Source organism: Boleophthalmus pectinirostris, unplaced genomic scaffold, assembly GCF_026225935.1.
Source record: "Boleophthalmus pectinirostris isolate CB_2022bp ecotype Guang Dong unplaced genomic scaffold, ASM2622593v1 HiC_scaffold_4, whole genome shotgun sequence".
Taxonomy (NCBI): Eukaryota; Metazoa; Chordata; class Actinopteri; order Gobiiformes; family Gobiidae; genus Boleophthalmus; species Boleophthalmus pectinirostris.
In genome coordinates, this window is record NW_026571353.1 from 38660845 (window position 1) to 38687880 (window position 27036).

At 40.1% G+C, this 27036-nt stretch overlaps 1 protein-coding gene across 1 annotated transcript in view; it reads left to right on the forward strand.

Annotated features, from left to right (window-relative positions):
• The window catches only part of eeig1a (estrogen-induced osteoclastogenesis regulator 1a), a 56128-nt gene that overhangs the window by 17912 nt on the left and 11180 nt on the right, over positions 1-27036 (forward strand). Inside the window, exons 3-6 of the mRNA XM_055162088.1 lie at positions 18528-18648; positions 20230-20259; positions 24769-24885; positions 24993-25039. Coding sequence (XP_055018063.1) covers positions 18528-18648; positions 20230-20259; positions 24769-24885; positions 24993-25039 — 315 coding nt within the window. The remainder of the gene's footprint in view (positions 1-18527; positions 18649-20229; positions 20260-24768; positions 24886-24992; positions 25040-27036) is intronic.

Genomic DNA, 27036 nt, shown 5'->3' on the forward strand with positions numbered 1-27036 from the left:
CTCTCAAACTGAATACTCTCTGTTCCACCTTGTGATGTCATGTGGTAATACAGGAAGTGCTCCACTGTGTTTTTAAACTCTACACAGCTTCATTAGAAGCATTTGGATACTTTCAGGTCTAGAATTTGTAGTTATTTATTTATTTATTTATTGCTCATGCTATTATTTTGTTGGCATAAATTTAAAGAGAACATTGACAAAAAAAATCTAACAATGAACATAAATACATATTCCAACCATTATTTGCCTCGTCTTTGCTGCATGAACAAAAGGAACTGGAAGAAGACAAATCTTATAAACCCTGCTCCAAACATTTCTTTAATAATAATAATAATTCCAAATCTCTACTGAAGTAAAGGTAAAAGGAGATGTTCATGTGAAAACTACCACTTCATGACATCATAAGGTGGAACAGAGCATTTTGCGCTTTGTAGATGTGGACAGACTCATAATAAAGTGTTACTCAAACATGTGAATGAAACAAAACACAACTCCAGGTCTGTTTTTGACGAGGTAACTACGTTATAACATGACTAAAAGCTCACATTAGTAAATGTAGCTTTTTTTTAAATGGTATTTGCATGAAATAGAACTTTTATTCCTCAAGTTTTACCTCTTTAAGCCTCTGCACAGCGTCCACAGTCTGTGTCAGTTCAAATTGCACCTTACCTGAGTGACTAAACCCAATTAGCAAATCACAAAGACTGCACTTTTTGAAGCACCGTCACTTCCTTCACGAGCAACAGAATCTCCTGTTTAACCCTGTAGTTTAGATCTGTGCAAACATGTTCTAAAATATGATTCTTGTATCAGTCTGCCAGTTCATGTTTCAGTCTGTTAGATCTATCTTAATATTAACAAACCGCAATTTTTATCGTAATCACATTGTTTGTCAGAAAAATTGCAGTTAGGTATTGTTCAGTCCAGCGCTCTAGGATTTAGTGTATTAGCAATTAACCACAACTCACATCTGAGAGGAAAATGAGCTGCAGTGCACAATGGGTAGTCCCGGGCCGGTAGAGCAGTAATCACTGTCATTTCCGCTCCACTGATATCTCTATGGGTTAAAATCAACAAATACTGATGAGGCAGACGTCTTTCTAAAGACACAACTGTCCTCTCCTGTAGTTCTCTTCTTATTTGTAAAGTGTTTAAAAGTCCTATATTACATAAAATTGACTCTTGTGATGTTTAAGACATTTTAGAATGCAAAAAGATACGTGGCGTTATCTAATGCGGGTCTCACACAGGTCTAACCCAGATCTACCCAGGTCTAACCCAGAAAACAAAATAAAAACCCAGGATCATGTTAAGTGGATTCGTACAGACATTTTAATACCAGAATGACGAGGCTCCCAGCAGCAGATATAGAGAACAGAGTGACCAATTTTCAATAGAAATCAATTGGATCCAGAGCTCTAAGGACCCACTTCAGGCCCTTGCTCACTTCCCTTTTGGACCACAGAGGCTATCAGGCTGTTTATGTGCATTTATACACTTTATGGTTTTGACCAAAGGGCCTTTTCACAGATGTATAACAACATAATCAAGTCTTATGTGGAAATGTTTTTCCTCCTATTGTGATTTTGGCTCCGTGATCCAGAGTGACTCACCGAATGTGGAAATGCACGAGCTTTGTCTGGAAACCAAATGACAACACAAGACTGATTTATCCAAGTAAGCCTGCCCCTGGACTTACTCAACCACCACAAACTCTTCCTTGTTTACTTCCAGTTTCGTCTACTGTATTTTCTGGACTATAAATCGCTCCGGAGTATAAGTCGCATCAACAAAAAAAAAGCAAAATGAAGAAGAAAAAAACATAAGTCGCACTGGACTGCAAGTCACATTTATGGATGGAAATTTATTTTGTAAAATCAGAGACCAAGAACCGACATTTCATCTTGATAGGCAAGTTCTAAAAATAACAATAGAACAGAGAACAACAGGCTGAATGTTAACTTATGAAAAGTTATTCAGATAAATAGTGCATAAACAACAATATACCCTGGGTGTCCCTTCTGAGCAACTCCGACAACATTAGCTGAATTTGTCTTTAACCTGCGATTAACAGCAATGAAGAAAACAAAAAAGCTAGAGTATCCTCCAATGAGGTTCATTTAGTCTTCCGATATTTTATGTTATTAGGGTTTTTTTCAGACCAAGAGTTTGTTTTCATACCTGACAGTTTCGACTGCTCCCTGCGCTCTTCCTCAGAGTCACGTGATGTTGCTGTGGCCTCTGCCTCCACCAGTACAAAGACGGCACCAAAACCTGTATAAATCAGCTTAGCGACACTTCACAGCAACATCACGTGACTCTGAGGAAGACCACAGTGAGCAGTCCAAACTGTCAGGTATGAAAACAAACTCTTGGTCTGAAAAAAGAACCTAATAACATAGAGTCTCCTCCACTTTTCCCCAGTCCCTCACAAGTTTCTCGCTCACGCCAAACTTTCTTTCTGCTGCTCGATTACAGTTTTCACGACTTGCATCTTGTAATCTGCAGATATGATTAACAGTTTATTGTCGTGTGATAAAATAAGTTATGATGCTAAACATTTGTGAGTGGGATACGTCTTAATGACCCGTAAGTGTTAAATGCAGACAAATGACGACAATCATGTCTCTTTGCTCTAGAAGAATTTTGGTTCTGATTTGACTGGTTGGACATTGGCAACAGTTATGTAACAAAACTGGAATTACCTCTACGTATGTCATAACACCCACACTGTAAACACGGACCAAAGCTTGTGTCAATTACACAATAGTGATTTCTGATTGCAGGTAAATCATAAAGTGTTGATGACAAAGGTAAATTGTTCTGTCTTAAAACTCTCCCCTACTTCCTGTTTTTTTATTTGTACTCTTCTGAACTTTTGTCCGCAAACTGACATTTATAGGTGCGTTGTGTAACTTTTCTGGTGTTTTCCCATGTTATTGCTTTGTCATAAATGTTCCACAGTATGGCATTAACCCTTTCTATCCTGATGGAGACCAAACCAGGCCAAGTTACAGGTCAGATCTGTGGGGAGGCGACCCCGCTCACAGTCAAAAAGCCTAGTTCAGGGATCTCCCACCAGTAGCTCGGGAGCTACCGGTCGCTCTCCACCCCCTTCCAAGTCGCTCGCCAAAGGATTTCTGAATTTTATTGAATCATATTGTGCTGAGTGGCTCAAATTTGATAAACTATTATTGTAAGTGTATCATTTTGATGTCTAACTTTGTTAGTGTGACCAGACGTCTCTATTTACCTGGGACAGTCCCAGTTTTAAGCCCTGTGTCTCCTGTCCCATCAGATTTATACAAAACCATTGATTTGTCCCAGTTTTATACAAAAACTGTCCCAGGTGTCCCTATTTTTGACCAATTTGATCCCTGCCAACAGTAAAGAGAGGCTTAAATTGGTATTTGTTTAGGTAAAATACGGAAAAGCTGCTTAAAAAAGACCAAAACACAAAGAAAATGTGACTATACTTACTCAAGCGTAACAATTTTTTATAATTATGCACTTGTTTTACAATTTTATTATTCCCAACCACCAAAAAAAGTTATGTCGCAGTTTAATTTTTTTATTTTGAAAATCTGGTCACCCTAAACTTAGTTCACTAATAAATGAATAAAGATAAATTTTTTATAGGTATCAAGCTGTTCCCCATCTAAGTCCTTCCTACGCTCACTTTCTTGTGACCGCTGAAATAAGTAGCTCTTTGGCTTTTTTTTTTTTTGTGTGAAAGTAGCTCACTGGAAGTAAAAGGCTGGAGACCCCTGGCCTAGTTTCATGTTTTTCTAGGTATTTTTGAGCTGTAAAACCACCTGTAATTGAATAAATGAGCTGTTAATAGAGCTGTTTAAAGCCATACTGCGGAACTTTAAACATATCCATAGAAACAAGCAGGTGACGGACCCCCAAAACAAAAAGTGACATAATGCTCTTTTAAAATGCCTCGACAAGACTCCAAATGCGAAGAACCAAGACTGAAAATTACTTATAAAAGTTATTTCTGCACTGAAAGGAGCAAAGGATGGTCTATGTAGTTCCCTCTGTTTTTTGTTGTTGTACATATACACTGATGTAAACCAAACGACAATCAGAAAAACATGAAAACGTGCCGCACACACTTGAAACAATAACACAGGCTGCTCTGTCCGTGTGTCGACAGTCGGACGCTCTTCCGGATTGGACACTGTCGTCACAGTTTGGACCTGTTTCCTGTCCCCGTGCTGCTCCTGGTGTTTGGATCTTTTCCCGTGCGCGGCCCACCCGTCATTTACCAAACTCTCACACCGTCACCAAAGCCCCACTGACGCTTATACCGGGAATGATCACACGTGGAACTACTACTACTGTCACATTACTATTTTAACACCGCTAATGCAGTTTACATTCACAACTACAGCCACTAGTCGTTATTCAAAGTGCTCTACAGAATAAGAAATACATTAAAATCACAATACAAACACATCAAAACTTAAATAATCATCATGAAATTAAACATTAAATGATAGAGAAGAGTGAAGAACTGCTCCCTTCATTACAAATCTTTTAAAGGTTATATTACGCAAAATTGACTCTTGTTAAATTTTACAGATGTTTGTAATGTTGTTCCCTCCTCAAGAACAGACCTGGAGTTGTGTTTTGTTTCATTCACACGTGTAATGAAGCTGTAATTTTCAAGTTAACAGCTCCTTTTAACTTTAGTTCAGTAGAGATCGTCAAATTCCAGGGTTGAATTTATCCAGACGATTCTAGTGAAGATGCGTGGAGTTTAAAAACACAGTGGAGCACTTCCTGTATTACCGCATGGCATCACAAATTGGAACAGAGTGTTTTGTATTTGAGAGAAGAACGTGTGAATGAAACAAAACTCTTCCTCCTCAGTTCTGGTTTAGTCCTGGTTCGGTCCTGGAATCAGCCCCGGGTTTAGTACTTGGTCTCAATTTGGTCTCTGTGATGATAGAAAGGTTTAATGCCATACTGTGGAACATTCCAGACAAAGCGATAACGTCTCCATGGAGAAAAGTATTCGACGGACCTTTCAGTTTCAGTTTCAGTTTCCTTGTATCTGTTGATATCGGATCTCGAGACGCTCAAAGCACAAGTTTCAATATCGGAACTAAAAAACCTGTTTTGGTGCTTAGTGTTAACTACCATATACCTGTAGTTTTTTGTAGTGTAGTAGTAGCAGTTGGAGTATTAATTGTACTTGTAGTTTCTGTAGTTGTAGTAGTAGTAGTAGTAGTAATAGTAGTAGTAGTAGTAGTAATAGTAGTAGTTGTTGTAGTTTCTGTAGTAGTAGTAGTAGTAGTAGTAGTATAGTAGTTGTTGTAGTTTCTGTAGTAGTAGTAGTAGTAGTAGTAGTAAGAGTTGTAGTTGTAGTTGTTGTTGTTATTGTAGTAGTTGTAGTAGCTGTTGTAGTTTCTGTAGTAGTAGTTGTACTTGTTGTAATTTCTATAGTAGTAATAGTAATAGTAGTTGTAGTAGTAGTTGTAGTAGTAGTTGTAGTACTTGTTGTAGTTGTAGTTGTTGTAATTTCTGTAGTAGTAATAGTAGTTGTAATAGTTGTTGTAGTTGTAGTAGTAGTAGTCGTTTACTCTTTCGTCTAAACAGATCCTGTTCTTGTGTGATGTAAAGAATCTTCTGGTTCTTCAGGCGACTCCGACGTTTCTGTTTTCAGTTTAAATCAGTTTAAGTCTAATTCAATTTTACAGTTTCAGATCAAAACTTCAGCAGAATCCAGGCACTGTCGTTTTAAATCCAGATTAAATCATCTCCAGGTTTCACCGTCTCTGAACCGGACGCTGCTCCTCAAACATATCACAGGCGTTTGGTGAACTACTGTGAACACTTGAGTTTTAAAGCTGCATTGTGTAACTTTTCCAGTGGAGGCTCTGTCAAACGCTTTTATCCATGAAGATGTTACTGCTTTTGTCTGGAACATTTTACACTATGACATTAAACCGGTCAGATCTGTGGAAAGTTTGTAAACATTTTTCACAACTTCCAGAGGCCAAGAGTTTTGCCGTTACGATAACCACTAGCAGGCTAACAGTGCACTTCCTGGTTTCTAGTAAGGTAAACCCTAGCTGTACATGTTTTCATAGTACTACCCCATGTCCGACACATGTACAACAACTCACCCTTATGTGACAAATAATACTCCCTACAACTGCACAACAACTCACCCTTATGTAACAAATAATATAATACTCCCTACAACTGCACAACAACTCACCCTTATGTAACAGATAATACTCCCTACAACTGTGCAACAACTCATCCTTACGTAGGCTTTTTATTGCTTTCTTTCTTTTCTTTTTTTTTTTTTTTTACTTTTACATAAAAATTTATTTAATTATACCTTATCTGACACAAATAAGGTATAATTATTTATGTATAAGGTATATAATAAGGTATAAATAAGTTCTCATGCTTCTTTGGTACTTATTTTGAATTTTTTATTACCAAAAAAAAAAAAAAAAATATAATATATATATATATATATATATATATATATATATATATATATATATATATATATATATATATATTTTTTATCTTATATTGTTATGTGTGAGCTTCTGTGTCCAAATAATTGCCCTTGTGGTAAAGTTTGTCTAAAAAAGCTCTACAGATGGGAGTATTGTTCTAATATATATATACTGTGACCAGACCATACGTTTATATAACAACTTGAATTTATGGATATTTTGAAACTGCTTGACGCGTATATCCAGATTATTCTGGAGTTTGACACACAGATTGACACACGGACACGGAGTTTGTCTAAGTCCGAGAAATTATGACGCCGCCTGCTCCCGTCGAGAGGTTTTCCTGAAAAGACACGAATCCCTGGAAGCCCTCTTGACCCAAGCAGACACCGGAAACTCCTCTCTCCAAACTCCCACCGGCCCTGAACTCAACACGGTCCCTGGAAACATGAGCCTCTTTTGGGAAAGACACGAGGCTCGGAGCGTGACCCGGACTGGACCCTGAACGCACCAGAATGAGAAGAGCAAGAAGGGGAATGGACACAGTAGCTCACAAATCAGAATTTAATATAATAACTAGGAGAAAAAATATATAATGTTAATAAAAAAATTTTAAGTAAGTACAAAAAATTAAAATATCTGGAGCTCAAAGTGCATTGTGTAACTTTTCTTGAGGGTCCGTCAAATGCTTTTCTCCGTGGAGCTGTTATTGCTTTGTTTGGAATGTTTCACAGTATGGCATTAAACCTTTCCATCTTCACGGAGACCAAACCAGACCAAGTTACAGGTCAGATCTGTGGAGAGGCGACCCTGCTCACAGTCAGAATGTTTATTTTTCAGGGTATTTTTGTGCTCTAAAACCACCTGTAATTGAATAAATGTAAAGTAGAGCTGTTTAATGTCACACTGTGGAACATTCCAGGCAGAGCAATGACGTATCCATAGAGACAAGCAGGTGGCGGACCTTCCCAAACCCCGAAAAGTTACACAATGCACCTTTAACTGATGTGAAAAAAAGGAAGAGGAAGTATATGTGGATTCTGAAATATCTTTACCTGTGTCATCAACTCGGAAAGTACCATCCAAAACACAGACGATTTACACACAAGGAAGACACTTTTTCAGATAGATTCTACTTTCACTGAACACTCCACACGTTTTATCTGTGCTTAAAAATCAGGAATCAGTTGAAGTTGTTATTGTGTTATTATGGCTACGTTCAGACTGCAGCCTGAAGTGATCCAAATCCGATTTTTTGGCCTCTATGTTCCTGTATCTGATCTTTTAATGACAGTCTGAACGACACAGATCCGATTTTTTCAAATGTGTCCCAGACCACTTGGATATGTGCTCCTGAAACCGATACATATCTGATCTTTTGACATGCGACTTCAGTCTGAACGGACAAAGTGCATTCATCCACCTACACGTTATCAACAAGACACAAACGTCACTTTTCTGCTCTGAAGTAGGAGAAAATTGTTAATGAACTCCGTGTGACTGAAGTGAAGCACATCTCCACTCATCACTCTTGGCTCCGTCTCCACATCCACACGTTCCTTTCAACGGACTGAACCACAAAACACCACGGCCAAAAACCTCGTCCTTCTCCTTCTCAATCTCCTCCTTAAAACAAGTAAGTTGTTCATGTTCTGGCTCCGGTACGAGAGGAACTTTAAAATCTCCAGGTGCTCGATGCTGCGTCCATGTTTGAACAACTTCCGTAAACACAGAGACGCTCGCTGCGGTTGACGTCGTCGTGTCTCCAGTGCACATGCGGGACACTTTTGGGCCGTTTAATGTTCACACTGGAGATCACATACAAATCACATTTAATTGGAAATGTGAACGACCTCGCAGAAACATCGGATTTCACAAAAAAATCTGAATTGAGCGTTAAGCCCTGCAGTCTGAACGTAGACTATAATTTAGATAATGTCAAAATCTAAACTTGGACTAAACCAGGACATCGTCATAACAAAATAAATAAAAAGTGTCCAGTAAAAGCTTGTGGTTCAGACTTTGGAGAAACGTTTTTGTTTATTCTTGGTAAATGACAATAATTAAAAGTGTGTTTTGCTTAAGTTTTTGAAATGACAGTACATACAGTATCACATATTAGTGCCCTGTCCATAAACTGAAAACGAGACAAACTTGGATGCGTTAAGTCTCTGGAGACACAGGTTCAGATGTGATCGGAGCATCTTTTCTAAGAGCACATTTCTTTTTAGCGAGACAAAATCATGTTGAATGAAAAATGTAAATATATAGTACTTTATTAAATCACTGTATTTCACGTCACATTTTCAGCTTTAAGATAATATATTAAGAAAAACTGACTCTTGTGTAGGGCTGGGTATCATTAAGAAGTTGCCGATACGATACATACCTCGATACAGTGCACTTTCGACGCGATATGATATATTTCAAATCAATTCGGTACGGTTCAATAAAAAATAAAGTCTAAATCATGGATGTGACATTATAAGTCTTTGTTAAACCACTTCTTGTGCAAAATTCATATGAAACACAAACATTTTAATCATCAAAACACTGAAAATGTCAAATGTGTCACAGAAACAAGCAACAAAACTGTAGCTGTAACAAAATAATTTAGTAAAATATACCAAAAATATACTCTTGGCGATATATCGATACAGCAGCCCATGATATCGATACTGTATCATCACATTAAACGATACAATATATCGATTTTCCGATGTATTTGCACACCCGTACTCTTGTGATCTTTAAATTATAATGTTGTTTCCTCGTCAAAAACAGATCTGAAGTTGTGTTTTGTTTCATTCACACATGTTTGAGTAACTCTCTGTACATGTCCAAAGCTCAAAATGCTCTGCTCCAACTTGTGATGTCATGAAGTGGTAGTTTTCAAGTGAACAGCTCCTTTTTAGTTTAACAGAGATTGGCAAAAGTAACTGGCTGAAATGATCCAGATGATTAAGCCAAAGATGTTCATTTTGTCTTCTTATGTACTTTAACTTCTTGGGTTCTTTTTAAAGACAATACAGTAAAGTGTATTTACCTTGTTGACATGTTTAGGCTGCTAGCTGCGAGCCATCTTCAGAACTGTCACCGGTGTTGGTGGTGACGTGTCGTATATCAGCTGTTGTTACTTCCTGTAGGCGTGGTCAGCCTGACGGACCTGGCAGATACATACGCTGGATCAAGGAGGCCATTGAAATCAGGAAACGAGGCACAGACAGCATGAACCGTGATGACGAAGCGTTCCTCCTTTCACACACCTGGGACACCCTCCTCCAGAGAACACCGGGCGACGGGAGGCGTGGTCAGTCTGAGCGACCTGCAGGTCCATCAGGTCTGACCACGCCCACAGGAAGTAACAACAGCTGATATACGACACGTCACCACCAACACCGGTGACAGTTCTGAAGATGCAGCAGTCGAAACATGTCAACAAGATAAATACACTTTACTGCATTGTCTTTAAAAAGAACCCAAGACGTTAATGATCCAGATGATTCTAGGGAAGATGTGTGGAGTTTAAAAACATAATGGAGCTCTTTCTGTATCACCACATGACATCACAAGGTGGTAAAGACTGTTTTTTTCTGTTTGTAAGCAGGGTTTGTGTGCTTAAACATGTGTGAATGAAACAAAACACAACTCCAGATCTGTTTGTGACAAGGAAACAACTTTACAACAGATTAGAAACAAGTGTAATATTGGCCCTTTAAGAAAAAAAAAACAAAAAAAAAATACTCCCTTTATTACACAACTTCACATTTGGGGGAGGTGGTCCGCTCGTCTCTCTCTGGTTAAACACTGACTACGCCTTTATCAGCTGCTGCTCTGCTCCACATTCCTGAGTCCACTCCGGTTTGTTCAGGCCCATGGCAACGGCCCACTCTGCCCACCCACAACAAGAGCCCTGATCCCGGGTACAAAGAGTCCGTTCCCCCCCCAGTCCTCCCCAGTCCTCCACGCTCTGCATGGGGAGGGATCCATGGACCTAACATTTGACAAATACTCGCAAAATACTCAAAGAAACAGACACAATGGGCTGTTAGTGCCAAGTCTGTGGAAGCATTTTATATGTAGAAGTATTTTAGAAACACCTTTAGAAAAACATGTCGTGAAATAAGTCTAGTCTATCTTTGAACAGTGGCAAGAAGAAAATTTATTTAAGTATTTTTTTATATAATTTAGGGTCTACTCTTGCAATTAATAACTTTTTAAATTTGCTGACTCTGTAGTTTAGATTTAGAGACAATTATTTAATCTTTGTGGACGTATAAAAGGGCCAATATTATGCTATTTTCTGATCTATATTCCAATTAGTGCTGGTATCATTAAGAAGTTGCTGATACGCAGAGTTGGGAAGGTGACTTTTAAAATGTATTTCCCTACAGATTACAGATTACATATCCCAAAAAGTAGTTTTTAACGAAATCCATTAAATTACTTAAAGTGAGTAATGTAATCTGAATACTTTGGAGTATTTGATATTGTCTTGTAGTCAACTACATGACTGTATCGACCACATCCTGAAAATTCTTGTTTGTTTTCTTCAAATTGTCTGTTGAGCCCAAGTCTCCATGAACAGACTTTTATTTACTGTAGAGAAGCAAAGATGAGGATCTGAACATGAGATGTTTTGTTTTATCTGCAAAAATAAAATAAAAAGTCCAGACTTACCTTAACCAGATTAAAAATATTATTGATAGAGAAATGGTTTTGATATGAGATCATTGCTGCTTTAAATTATGTCCAACCTACTGTTAGTGTCATATTGTTTAGTCCTGGTTTAGACTTGGTTTAGACCTGGTTTAGTCCTGGTTTAGACCTGGTTTTACTCCTGGTTTTAGTCCTGGTTTAGACCTGGTTTATTCCTGGTTTAGACCTGGTTTAATCCTGGTTTTAGTCCTGGTTTTAGTCCTGGTTTTAGTCCTGGATTTAGTCCTGGTTTTAGTCCTGGTTTAGTCTTGGTTTTAGTCCTGGTTTAGACCTAATTTGTACTCTGATTACGTAACGCTGGTACATGTAATCTTTATATATCTCTATATATTGCATCGTATAATGTGATGATACAGTATCGATATCGTGGGCTGCTGTATCGATATATCGCCAACAGTAATTTTTTTGGTATATTTTACTAAATTATTTTGTTACAGCTACAGTTTTGTTGTTGGAAGGAAACTCATTTATGCAACACATTTGACATTTTCACAGTTTTGATGATTAAAATGACACACAGTCACAGATAATACTCTCAAGACCCAACTGTTTACCTTTGTGTGTATGTATGAACTGCCTTCTTTGTGTGTAAATTGTTCCTGCGTTTTGGATGGAAATGTCTGTGTTGATGATACGTTATAGATAGAGGAGCTTGTTTTAGAACTGAGCGCTACTTCCTCTTTTTTGTGCTTTACTTCTCAACTCCAACTGCCACTTAACTGACGGAAAACTGATAAATACTGACCACAGGGACGACCAAAAAAAAACAAGTCAGGATTAGAAAAACACGAAAACCTCTTATGTTCTGAAGAGGTTCACTTTTGTTTTCAAGATGAGCCCCAACCCCCAAAACCCCGGGAGTCCTGGACCTGACACTCTGCAGGGTCTTTGTCAGGAAGGTCCAGACCAGGATCTGAACCACTGTTTCCCAAACTTTTTTTCTGGGGACCCATATTTTAAAAGTCACATACCTTCACAACCCAAGTCAATAGACATTATTCATGAATCACAAAATAAAGGTAGATTTGAGCATTAATGGGGATATTTTATTGTTGACGGAGTGATCCTGTCTCTGAACAATTTGTATTAATCACGTTTTAAATAGGAGTGTCAAATCATCGCGTTAATTGCAATTAATTAATTACAGTCATATTTAGTGTGTTAAGTTTTTTAATCGTGTTAATCTTATTTTTAATCTCTAACTTTACTGTTTCTGTATGTGAGTTGCCTTATTATAAAATCTGTTTTTTTGTGTTGTTAGGACACAGTCTCGCACTGTGCAGTCCTGCTCCGCTCGCTCCTGCAAAGAATTGTAGCCTAATTTTCATTCCCGTTTTCGCCGCATCTGCGATAAACCTGCACATGTCTGATCTGTGAAAACATCGCGACACAGACACAGAACAGACTCACCTTCACCATCAACATCCTTCTGTCACAGAAAGAACACTCATATTCCACTGAGTCGTGTCCTTTAGTAGAAGCTGAACCACATCAGCGACACAAGAGTGTTTTTGTTTTCTTTTCTTCGCTTAGTTTATGGAAATGAACCATGCGGTTTTAAGTTTTGTTTCTGTGAGACTTGCGCAAATCTGCATTAAACACATTATAATGTCAAACGGGCTGATGTGGATCTAGAGTGGTTATGTTTATAAGTTGTAAAGTTGAGTTTATTTATGCAGATTAGTAATAGTAATAATAATAATGATACTTATATAAAAACGTTAATGATAGTATGAAAATAATGTAATAATGAATTCAAATGAAAATACCTCAAGTTGAAGCTTTTCTCAGCAATTTTTAGGTGAGATTAAAAATGAGATTAATTTGATTAATTAATTACAGATCATAATTAATTAATCTCTCCATTTTTTTAATCGCTTGACAGCACTAGTTTTAAACAATGAAAAACATTCACTGAACCAGTAATTAAATGTATCCCATTTCTTTTTCTTTTCAATATTCAGTTGAACCAGCAACTCTGGAACAAAATAGTCAATACAATAATTATAAAAAGGTTAGAAATTATACAAAACATGGCTTAACATTTCAACATTTCTACTGAGATAGGTGGACCTGGCAGAACTGTATATTACACACCTACATGCAGATTGTGACTAGCCAGGCTGGCATCACCCAGTGCCTCCACTCAACTTAATTTCTCTCCAGCGACTAGGTCAGGAATCAAAATACAATAGACAGATTGTAAGAACCACGGAAGTGCGAGTTTGGGCACCAGCCAATCAGCAAAGAGTGATATATTCAGTGTTGTCAACAATTCCCGAGATCGAGGATTTAAAGCCAGAACAAAGAGAATGTTTGTCAGGCTAGATCGTGACAAGGCAACCCAAAAAAAAAAAAATCTCTTGTGACTCAGTCTTTGGGAAACAATGTACAACAGGAGTAAAGCTAAAAGGACTGCCAGGACTGGGTCAGGACTAAATAGACCTTTTTCACAACGGCTGTAGGTTGTGGAACTTCTAGTTTGTTTTTCTATTTGCAAAATATCTGTGTAAATGTGTGTCGTTTTCTCCAGCAGCTTCATAAATCTGCCCCATCACCAAATCTTCAACCAACAAACTCCACAAAGGATAAACATTCTAACATGAACAATTTATCCACAACTATCAAGGGAAGAAAGACCAAAACTTAAAGGAGACAAACGACTAGAGATGACTCGCATTTGAACTGCACAAATCTGTCTCTCTATGCTAATATTTATGGCCTCGTCCACACTCGTTTGTATTCGAGTTGTTTTCGTTGTGGATGCAGTGTTTCGTTCACACTAATCTGATTGAAAATGGCTCCAGAGACGGAACGATCTGGTGTCACCAGCTCCCACGAATTCATCTGAGTACAGATCTGATCCGGCACGATGTGGACGCCTGAAAACACTGACACTCTGATGTAGGTCTGTGCACCGTGAAGTAGCTAATTCACCGCCATGTCCATTCATATAAACGGTCTATGCGTGTGATTGTACGCATAGACCGTATAATCTCTGAAATGTTTCACATGAACCATCTCCAACGCGACAGAAACACAGAACAGACTCACCATCAGCAGCACATCCTCTGTCACAGAAAGAACACTCATATTCCACCGAGTCATGTCCTTTAGCCCGACAGAAGCTGAACCACATCAGCGACACAAGGAAAGAGATGTTTTTTTGAGCGCTTAGTTTATGCAAATGAGTCATGCGGTTTTAAGTTTCATTTCTGTAAAACGTAAACAAATACGCTCAAATCTGTGTGAATAGGGAAGGCTTTGCGGACACAGAAACAAGTCAGTCCTCACTCTGAGCCGCCGTGCTCGTCTTAAAATCCAGTGTTAATCTAAGTAACAACTGAACCTCGTCGTCGGTCTACGAAAAGACCGTTTTTACACTTGCCATCTCCCTTGGCTCAAAATCACAGAAACGACGCGTCTGGACGCAAATCGTTTCCGATATGGTGATACGCAGATTTGTTTCAGTGTAAACGGGGTCTACATCATGAAATAGATTTTTTATTTTAATTGTAGAATCAGTCTGAGCAAACAAGTTCCTTCTGTTTTATTCATGACCATAATGTTAGTTTTGCTCAGTTGTTCTCCTTTAAGTTTTGGTCTTTCTTCTCTTGATAGTTGTGGATAAATTCTTCATGCTAGAATGTTTATCCTTTGTGGAGTTTGTTGGTTGAGGATTTGGTGATGGGGCAGATTTATGAAGCTGGTGAAGAGACATTTACACGCACATTTTGCCACAGAAAACCATTAACCGGGAAAACCTACAGCTTTCAGCCGTTGTGAAAAAGATCTGTAAGGACTGAGCGTGGACTGGGACAGGTCGTAATCAATCTTATACCAAAACAGAAATGTGAAAACCTGTTATATTCTCTTGGACATTTTTGATTTTTAATTGTGTAGGAAAGCGTGTCTGTAAATAGAAATGTCCTGGCTGTAGATATAATGAAAAGCTGGTGGCGTTCAGAGGAGTTTTAATGACGTATCTGAGTTTCAGTCTGAAGCGCAGGCCTACATTTACACAGAATAATTATGGCTCTTCCCACGGAGCTGAGTTCAGTTTAGTCTATTTCAGTATTTCAGTTAGACTTTGGTTTACGGCCTTTTTCCAAATGATAGATCTGTTTATGGCTCTGGATGCAGATATAACTACTTCTCCTGTCTCTTATAGTCCACAGTGAATCCTCTGCTCCTGTCTGACTCGCTCCTCTGCTTCTTCTACTTCATCTGACCTTCTCCTCTGCATCCTCTGCTCCATCTGACCCTCTTTTCTGCATCCTCTGCTCCATCTGACCCTCTTTTCTGCATCCTCTGCTCCATCTGACCCTCTTTTCTGCTCCTTCTCTTCTACACCTTCTTCTTCATCTGACCTTCTCCTCTGCTCCTTTGCTCCATCTGACCGTCTTCTCTACATCTTCTGCTCTAGTTGAACCTCTTCTCTGCTCCATCTGACCCACTCCTCTGCATCCCCTACTTCTTCTGACCACTTGCTCTATTTCTACCTCATCTGACCTTCTCCTCTGCTCCTCTACGTCATCTGACGCTCCGCTCTACATGCTCTCCTTCTTCTGACCCTCTCCTCTACTTCAACTGACCCTCTCTTCTGCTCCATCTGACCCTCTCCTCTGCATCCTTTACATCTTCTGACCGTCTCCTCTATTTCTGCTCCATCTGACCCTCTCCTCTGCATCCTTTACATCTTCTGACCGTCTCCTCTATTTCTGCTCCATCTGACCCTCTCCTCTGCATCCTTTACGTCTTCTGACCGTCTCCTGTATTTCTACTCCATCTGACCCTCTTCTTTACATCTTGTGCGTCATCTGACATTCTCCTCTGCTCCTCTTGTGACCCTCCTTCTCTGCTCCATCTGAATCTTCTACGTCATCTAACCCTCTCCGCTGCTCTGTCTGACCATCTCCTCTACTTCATCTGACCCTCTACATCTTCTGCTTTATCTTACCCTCTCCTCTGCTCCTCTGCTCCATCTGACCCTCTTCTCTGCATCTTCTGCTTCATCTGACGACCTCCTCTTGTTCTTTGACCTTCTCCTCTACTTCATCTGACCCTTTCCTCTTCATCCTCTACTTTATCTGTCCCTCTCTTCTACATCTTCTACTTCTTCATATGACCCTCTCCTTTGCTCCTCTACTTCATCTGACTGTCTACTCTGTGTCCTCCTCTTCTTCTGACCATCTTCTCTGCGTCCTTTCTTCTCAAGCCAACTCACTAAATGTCCTCTTTCACTACCTCCATAAATCTTCCTCTAGACCTCCTCTCTCCCTTCTCTGACCTGAGCATCCCCCTCCTCTCCTCCCTGCCCTTCCTCTGCACCACACATTCCCGTCAGAGTGTTTTTTTGTGTGGGCATTACTCACTGTCCGTCACGCTGGCTCTGTTCCTGCTGCAGATTCCTGGAAAAGTGTGACATAATATTTGTTTTAGGAACAGGTCAAAGAGAAGTGCTTTATTTAAAACCAGGATACAGACTCTCCAGACCTGCCCTCCTCACCTCCAGGCCAGACTCTTCCACTCACACTTCAGCTCAAAATAAACCAAAACAGTCCCGAGCCCAGAGTCTGAAGATGCTCCCACAATTTTCCAGGAACAATCCACTGCAGCTCATTTATTTTAAGTGTGTTTAAATGACAATGGTGATGTCACGAGGTGGAACGGAGTGTTTTTAGTTTGAGAGAAGAACTCAAATTATAACATAGATCAGAAATTGGTGTAAAAATTGAAGAGACAAAAAGCGTGGAGGTTCTTTTTCTGTTTCTGTCGACGTGCTGTAAAATCACCTGTAATTTAGTAAATGTGAAAGGTGCATTGTGGAACTTTTATGAGATTAATGAAGCAGATGAAGCAGGACTGAACTAGGACTGAACTAGGACTGAAGCAGGACTGAAGCAGGACTGAAGCAGGACTGAAGCAGGACTGAAGCAGGACTGAACTAGGGACTGAAGCGGGGCTGAAGCGGGGCTGTAGCGGGGCTGTAGCGGGGCTGTACTAGGACTGTACTAGGACTGAAGCAGGACTGAACTAGGGACTGAATCAGGGACTGAATCAGGGACTGAACCAGGGACTGAAGCAGGGACTGAAGCAGGGACTGAAGCAGGGACTGAAGCAGGGACTGAAGCAGGGACTGAAGCAGGGACTGAACCAGGGACTGAACCAGGGACTGAACCAGGGACTTAGGCGGGACTGTACTAGGGCTGTACTAGGACTGAAGCAGGACTGAAGCAGGGACTGAAGCAGGGACTGAACCAGGGACTGTACTAGGACTGTATTAGGACTGTACTAGGACTGTACTAGGACTATACTAGGACTATACTAGGACTGAGCTAGGACTATACTAGGACTGAAGCAGGACTGAAGCAGGACTGAACCAGGGACTGAACCAGGGACTGAACCAGGGACTGAATCAGGGACTGAAGTGGGACTGAAGCGGGACTGAAGCGGGACTGTATTAGGACTGAAGCGGGACCGAAGCGGGACTGAAGCGGGACCGAAGCGGGACCGAAGCGGGACTGAAGCGGGACTGAAGCGGGACTGAAGCGGGACTGAAGCAGGACTGTATTAGGACTGAAGCAGGGACTGAAGCAGGGACTGAACCAGGGACTGAACCAGGGACTGAACCAGGGACTGAACCAGGGACTTAGGCGGGACTGAAGCGGGACTGTACTAGGGCTGTACTAGGACTGAAGCAGGGACTGAAGCAGGGACTGAAGCAGGGACTGAACCAGGGACTGTACCAGGGACTGTACTAGGACTGTATTAGGACTGTACTAGGACTGTACTAGGACTATACTAGGACTGAACTAGGACTATACTAGGACTGAAGCAGGACTGAAACAGGACTGAACCAGGGACTGAACCAGGGACTGAACCAGGGACTGAACCAGGGACTGAACCAGGGACTGAACTAGGGACTGAACTAGGACTGATGCGGGACTGAAGCAGGACTAAGCTAGAATTAAGCCAGATCTGAACAGGACTAAGGCCACAACCACTATTATAAATCTATATCAGGGCAAAACATGAACTGAACCAGGTATAAACCAGGTCTGAACCAGGGCTTGAACCAGGACTTTTCTGGTGGAGGGTCCCTCACGTGCTTGTCTCCATGGAGATGTTGTTGCTTTACCTGAAATATTTCACGTTATGACATTAAACACATCTATCTAGGCTGTTTGTGACATGGATTAAAATATTATTATTATTTTTTAAATTTTACTCAAGAATTATAGTAAGTTTTTCCCCTGAATCTTGCAGTAATTTCAGTTTCATATTTGACGCTGTATTTGTGTTTTGTGTTTTCAGGGAGGAGGTTCACGATCACTGCGTGCGCTGGAGGAAGAGGTTCACCTTCGTGTCCAAGATGAGCGCCAACCCCCATACCGGAGTCCTGGACCCAGCCGTCTGCAGGGTCTCCGTCAGGAAGGTACGGACCGGGATCTGAACCAGTTCTAACACAGGACTAAAGGCTAAACTACTTAGTCAGGACTAAATAAGGACTGAGACTGGACTGAGAAAGGACAAGACCGCATTTATACCAGAACAGAATTGAAACCAGGAATAAAAAAGGACCAAACCGGCGCTAAACCAGGACTGAATCAAGATCAAATTAAGTATAAATCAGGGCAAATCTACTTGGTCTAAACTAGTTCTAATCTAGGACTGAACCAGGACTGAAGCAGGTCTGGACCAGGACTAAACGAAGATCAAATACAGTATAGATCAGAGCAAAACAAATCCAGAAATTAACCTGGACTAAAGCAGGAGTAAAACAGGTTTCTACCACGTCTGGACCAAGTCTGGACCAGGTCTGGACCAAGACTGGATCAAGACTGGACCGGGACTGGACCAGGACTAAGGTCACAACCACTATTATAGATAAACAATGTCTAAATCAAGGCAAAACATGAACTGAACCAGGTCTGAACCAGGTCTGAACCAGGTCTGAACCAGGACTAAACCAGGATTAAACCAGGATTAAACCAGGATTAAACCAGGACTAAACCAGGACTAAACCAGGACTAAACCAGGACTAAACCAGGACTAAGGTCACAATCAACTTTTATAGAAAAACAGAGTCTAATTCAGGGCAAAACATGAACTAAATCAGAACTTGCATGGTCTAAACTAGTTCTAATTCAGGACTATATCAGGACTATATCAGGACTATATAAGGACTAAAGCAGGACTAAAGCAGGACTAAAGCAGGACTAAAGCAGGACTAAAACAGGACTAAAACAGGACTAAAGCAGGACTAAAGCAGGACTTAAAGCAGGACTAAAGCAGGACTAAAACAGGACTAAAGCAGGACTAAAGCAGGACTAAAGCAGGACTAAAGCAGGACTAAAGCAGGACTAAAGCAGGACTAAAGCATGATTAAAACAGGATTAAAACAGGACTAAAGCAGGACTGAGGTCACAACCACTATTATAAATCTATATCAGGGTAAAACATGAACTGAACCAGGACTGAACTAGGACTAAACCAGGACTAAACCAGGATAAAAGTCACAACCACTATTATAGATAAACAAACTCTAAATCAAGGCAAAACTGGAACTGAACCAGGTCTGAACCAGGTCTGAACCAGGTCTGAACCAGGTCTGAACCAGGTCTGAACCAGGTCTGAACCAGGACTGAACCAGGACTGAACCAGGACTAAAGTGTGATTAAACCAGGACTCCACCAGGACTAAATCAGCACTAAACTAGGACTAAACAGGACTAAATCAGGACTAAACCAGGTCTGAACCAGGTCTGAACCAGGACTGAACCAGGACTGAACCAGGACTGAACCAGGACTGCACCAGGACTGCACCAGGACTGCACCAGGACTGCACCAGGACTGTCCCAGGACCTCCACAGTGCCTGTTTTCCGTTCCGTGTGCCTGCGTGCCGTACATTTGTGAGTCCTGAGTGAAGCCTGCGCCCTCTGCCCTGTAATTTCCAGGACGGTAATAGAACAGCAATAATCCAGGACTTCATAAGGTTTTCCTGTTTTTCCCACAGGAACTGAAGGGGGGAAAGACCTACTCCAAGGTAAGATCCTCTCTCTCTCCCAACCAGGGCCAGGGTCAAGATGATTAAAAGAAATGTTGTGGGAGTTATTTTTAGTTTGGTAGTAAAATGAAAAGCACTTGGGGAAAAGACATAGACGTAAAATCAAATACAATGCAGCGGAAATACTTTTAAAATTTAAGCTGCACTGTGTAACTTTTTGGTTAAGGGTCTGTCACCTGCTCGTTTCTATGGATACATCATTGCTCTGTCTACAATGTTCCACAGTGTGACATTAAACCCCTCTACTTTACATTTAAATCAAGTTACAGGTGGTTTTATAGCTCAAAAATACCTAGAAAAATAGACATTGTGACTGTGAGCGGGGTCGCCTCTCCACAGATCTGACCTGTAGCTTGGTCTGGTTTGGTCTCCGTGAAGATAGAAAAGTTTAATGCCATACTGTGAAACATTCCAGGTTTTTCTAGATATTTCTGAGCTATAAACCTCGTGTAATTGAATAAACGTAAGGTAAAGCTGTTTAATGTCACATTTTGGAACATTCCAGGCAGAGCAATAACATTTCCATAGAAACAAGCAGGTGATGACTGACTGCCCAACCGAAAAGTTACACAATGCACCTTTAAACTAAACTAAAATATGACATAACTGATCCAAATGTCTCATGAAACCAGTAACAATAGAACAACTTTGTACAAATAAAAGTTAAAACATTATGAGACTTTCTGATCTTACTACAACCAGGAAATTTTATTTTTAAAAACCACCTGTAATTGAATAAAAGTAGAGAAGAGACTTTCTGACCAGTAAACCTTTTGTTACATAAATTTTTTGTATATGTCCAACCAGGATATCGACTGACCCGATATTTGGAAGTCAATATCTATCCGATCCAACGAGTGTTTCATTGTTGTGCCGATATCAGACATCGGTATCAGAGCAGTGCATTCCTAATAAGAAACGGCGCAGTCAAAAGTCAAGTTTAGCAACATTAAAGATCTTTTCTTTGACAAAAAGCTGAGAAACAAGACTCTTTCACTCTTTCTAGCATCTGGTTTAGTTTTAGTAACACTCTTAAAGATGTTTAATTTTGAGCCGGGACAGTCTCCGTGAGAGATGGATCCACTACTGATACTTTGGGTTTTGTAAATATTAATGTTTCGTGATAAAGATCTCCAGGCTGCCTCCAGGACGCTGCATTCTTCACCTTTATATGGCTCAGAGCTCCGTTTCCATTTACTCTGATATCTAACATCACAAAAACTAAGATGGTTTTCGTTTCGCTCTTCATATTTCACTCTCTTCTCCAGTCATATTACTTTAAGACATCGCAAATCTCGTCACATATTGCAATAAAGGCCGTAATCAACTAAAGAACTGTCCCACCGATCCATTTGTCGACTGAAAACGCGGCGGGGTAAAAGTTCTGACCCAAAACTTTACCTGCAAAAACTAATATTTGTACAGAAAGTAAGAAGTACTAGGAAACGCTGCATTTAAGACCGATTACATTTGTGAATCATAAATCGAATCGGCCTTTTTCTAGGGACACACCCATCAGGGTTTTTCAGTTCCGATACCAATACAGTGGTTTTAAATATCTGTCGATGACCAATATTGAACGATATTGATCGATATTGACCAATACAAGAGTGTTAAAACAATTAAATTAATTAATTAAATATAAAATAAAATAACCAAACAACCAACCAAACTAGGACTGAACAAGGACTAAAGCAGGACTAAAACAGGACTATAGCAGGCCCAAAACGAGACTAAATCGGGTCTAAATCGGGATTAAATCGGGACTAAAAGAGGACTATAACAAGACTAAAGCGGGACTAAAGCGGGACCCAAAGCAGGACCAAAGCAGGACTAAAGAAAGACTAAATCAAGACTAAAGCAGTTCTAAAGCAGGTCTAAAGCAGGTCTAAAGCAGGACTAAATCTGGTGGCAGTAGTTCAGTTGGTAGAGCATTCGCCCACTGATCTGAAGGTTGGCGGTTCAATTCCAGCTCTCGACATAAACATCACAGGTTGAGCGGTCAGATCCACTGACCCACAGGTTGACTGGTGTGATTCCAGCTCCCACAGATGAATGCTGGCGTTGTGTCCTTGGGCAAGACACTTAACCCACCTTGTGGGTGTCTGTGTACACTGGTGTGTGAATGGGTGAGTGGTTTGAGCACCTTGAAGGTGGAAAAGCGCTGTAGAAAAATGTGACCATTTACCATTTACTAAATCAGGACTAAAATGAGACTAAACCAGGACTAAACCAGGACTTTAGCGCTCCATTTCTATTTTAAGTTAATTCCTTAATGACCGTGAGTATAGTGCGTCCTGGATGAAAGATTTCCTCTGAGCACAATCGTTAAAATCCTAAAAAACATCCTGCCGCGAACGCTAATAACTCTAACTCTCCCGTTCGTTAAACCGCCGGATCTGTTTCCGCTTTGGTCTAAATTTAAGCCAAACTTCCTGCGACCCCACACCTACGAAAACACTCCCCGGTCGAGAAAGGGAAACGTGCTAATTTAAAACAACATTCACTACAAAGGTGCGCTCCTGTGGGACGGCGAGCGCTCCCTGACCCACTTCTGCAACCACAACTATAGGAAGAATTATGAGCTATAAATGTTTTATTGTTACGGGAAAGTTGCAGGTGTATAAAAAGACCTGCTCCCGAGTTAATTTTAACAGACACACTTTCTGAGTTTTGTTTTGTTTGGACTCCACACAGCTTCACTAGAATCATTTGGATAATATCAGCCTTGGAATTGCCGATCTCTACTGAACTAATAATATAAAGTTACTCAAAACGCGTGTGAATGAAGCAAAACACAACTCCAGGTCTGTTTCTGAGGAGGTATCTGTACTTTCTTAGGGTGTAACGGTACTCAGAAATCACAGTTAAGCACGTAGCTCGGTTTTGAAATCACGGTTTGGTTGATTTTCGGGACAGTTTGGGAACAAAATGCAAAACCGTTTCTGTTTTTATTAACCCAACAATTTGTTTTAACATTATACAAATAGGAAAATAAAATAAATGCAAAGTGCTGCTTGGTAATACTGATAATAAGTTCAATAAAACATTCTCAAATAAGCAACAAATGTATGAAATATTGTACAAAATAAATTCCTTGTAAACATTAAACAAAACTTTTCAAAAAGTAAAGTGCAGCACAAACAGTTCCAGGTCGGCAGGGGGGATGGCGAAAGGTGAAAGTGAGGACCGCGGAGTGACGTTCGTAGTTTTGTGAGGATTCTCGTGGTTCAGAGGGATGTAGTCAAGGTGGAGGGGAATTGTTGTCCAGATGGTCGCCCTAATTATAAAGCACTACGGGAAACACTGTGCCAATCACGGACAAGTTTCCTCGTGAATATTAAAGAGCCAAGTCCCCATGTATCTACACATGTAGTGGAGGAATGTAAACGCACATTAATTGCACAAACATACTTGTGCACAGCCCCTGCACCAAACCAAACATCTCGTACTGAAACGGTTTGGCCAGAATACATGCACCATTACACCCCTAGTGGTTTCTACTTTCTAGTGATTTCTTAACTCTACTGAAAAGTTAAAGTATTTTTTATTATAGTGTGAGACTTGCTGAAAAAGCTCAGACTTTATTTTTAACATGTTCATAATTTGAGCAAATAAAAATGTATTTTTTTGCTTTGGTATTTGTACTTTTATTTAAAGGACCACTAAACACCAAAATCTATTTTTTTTAAATGGAAGTGTATCTCTGTCCCTGGCCTTATTTAGACATTTTCATGCATATATGTTAAAAATCTGACTTTTGGGTCAAAGTCGTGTCTGTATTGGCCTCTTTAGGATCAACTACAGCCAGAACATTTGAATTTTCCATGACTAATGGCGCTGATAAGTCAGACGCAGGTTATTACGTAACGAGTGCAGATACTGGCGTCTACGGGCGGGACGCGAGGAGGCCCAACCTGGTCACCGCCACCACCAGAGCACCGCCGTGTCCCTCCGTATCTGGATTCAGATTCAGATCTATGATTTTTAAGCAGGTTTTAACAATGTTCTGCAGTTTGTTTTTATCCTTTCAAGGACAGGGATTGAAACCAGCAAATAAAAGAAAAAGTAAACAGACTTTCAATAAAAGAACAATAAAAATGGTTGAGAATTGTTTTGTTTATGTGAAGTGTTCGGTTTTCTCAACAGGTACATTCTTTACTGTCCTTGTTTGACGATGCTTTCAGTGTTTAGGTCAAATTTAAATTTATTGTCCATTACGGTGCCCAGATATTTGTAACTATGGAGAAAAGAGAGACGGTGTAATCCGAGCACAAACATCCGCTCTGCTTCAATTGTTGTGTCTGTCGGTCGGTTGTCAATCATCACTTTCTCTCGTACTCTGGAGGATTTTCAGATTTTGCTCAGATTTTGGGACAGAGTAAATCTTCGGGAGGGTGTTTGATGGCTCTTTAAGTCACAAAACTGAGTACTTCTTCCCCCGCTGTGCTCAGAGTCAATAACGTGTGTCTCCTCTCTGTGCTGTAGTTGGGTTTTGCAGATCTGAACATGGCGGAGTTCGCTGGTTGTGGCTCCACCGTGCGCTGCTGTTTACTGGAGGGATACGACACCAAGAACACCAGACAAGACAACTCCATCCTCAAGGTGAACACAAACAACTACACTTACACGGTTATACTTATATTTTCAGATGATCAGATCAGTTGTAAGACCGAAAGAGCATTTTTCTGATCAGAATGTGTTTTTCACAGGTGATTATCGGCATGACGCTGCTTTCTGGAGACCCCTGTTTTAAAACGTAAGTAAACCTGGTTCTGCTTTTCCGATCTGCCTGTTCCGCTTTTATATAAGAAGACATACCGTAATTTCCAGACTATAAGCCGCTACTTTTTTCTCACACCTCGAACCCTACGGCTAATAAAACGATGCAGTGAATATATGGATGGATTCTTCTACATTTCTACACATGGAGGTTCCATAAAGTCATGGAAAATTTACTTTAGTCATGAAAAAGTCATGGAAAAGTTTTGAAGTTTTGTCAGTGAATAAAGAGTAACTAGAACAGTTGCCGTATTTTTCGAACTATAAGCCACTCCAAAGTATAAGTCGCACCAGCCAAAAAATGTGTAATAAAGAAGAAGAAACAAATATAAGTCGCACATTTTGGGGGAAATGTATTTTATAAAATCAGATAGCAGGAGTTCTTCAGATAAACTGTAACATAAACAACAGAACAGAACAAGTTTAACCAAACTCTCCATCTCACTCCAAATCACTAAATCCATTCAATTCTTCATCCTCGGTGTCACTTCTGAACAACTCGGCCTCGACCTCCGGAGGTAAACAGAGTGACACAAACTCTTCTGCATCGTTGTCGTCAGACTCAACATCAGTTCCAGTTAGAATTATTCGGGTCTTTCTGAATCTCGACAGGAGTCAGTGCAGCTGCGGGATCTTAAAAGTCTTAAAAAGGTCTTAAATTTCATGTTCCTAAATTGAGGTCTTAAAAAGTCTTAAATTATGTTGTTCCAAGTCTAAATTTTTTTCACAAAAGTGTTAAATTTCATGAGCCTATTTTTTGTTTACTGAACTGGACTTCAGTGTGATCTCTGTGTCACTCCACCAGGTCAGGCTCTACACCTCCCTTTTTCTCTTTCTCTTTCTCTTTCTCTTTCTCTTTCTCTTTCTCTTTCTCTGTTTCTCTTTCTCTGTTTCTGGTTGAAGCATTTTGAAAGTCAATGTGAGACAAGACAATGTGAAAGTTTAGTTTGTCTTGTTAGAATTATGACTATAAATGAGTTCTGAATGAGATTTTATAATAAAAGTATTTTTTGTTATTTAAAGCAGTGAGTAATGGTCATTATAAGAACTGGATCTGGAGTATTTCACCTGCATAAATGGGTGTGATGTTGGTCTTAATTTTCATTGAAGTGGTCTTAAAAAGGTCTTAAAAAGTCTTAAATTTGAGGTCGTCAAACCTGGGGACACCCTGGGATGGTTTCGGTGTCACTGAAGTCCAGGCTTTTTCCATCCATCCAGTGACTTCAGGAAAGTTTCATGGTGCATCCTCCCGGTGTCACAAGTTTCTCTCTCACTCCAAACTTTCTGCTGCTCGATTTCCGTTTTCAGCTGCAGATTTCACGACTTGCAGTTTGTAATCTGCAGAATCTGATTTTGTTTTTGGGGCATTTGTGTTCGGTCTTCTCAGTCTTTGTCTTTATAAGTTTAAAGTTTAAATGTTAAATAGTTGAGTGGTGCAGAAGTAACGGTGCGATCGACTGACATGATACAGACAGAACAGAGGCTCTTTCTGCAGGAGACATGCGCAGTAGAGACAAGTGACAGTGGTGCAGGAGGAACAGGAGCAGCAGATACTCACACACAAGACTAGAACCTCTCCACACTTCACTCAAACATTTTAATATAGAAGTTGCACCGGTAACACCCAAACCATGAAAAAAAAAGTGAAGTCCAAAAAATACGTTACTTTGCTGCGCTTTAGTAAAAGGGGAAAAAACCTGTTGAAAAAACCTTTACACTACATCACGATAAATGTCATGACAACAAAACCTCACATCACGTTAATAAGCAGCTGATTTTGTAGTTTTGCAGTTGAGAGCGGAGTAAAAACAGAGCAGTGGGTGTTTACAAGGGGATAGAGAAAAAGAAAAATACTGTCCTGACTGCAGGGGAATTACAATGACTCAAACACGCATGAATCACTCTAAACAAAACTCCGAGGGGGTAAATGAGAAAAGGATACAGCTATAACACGGTCAAGATCTCTTTAAAAGC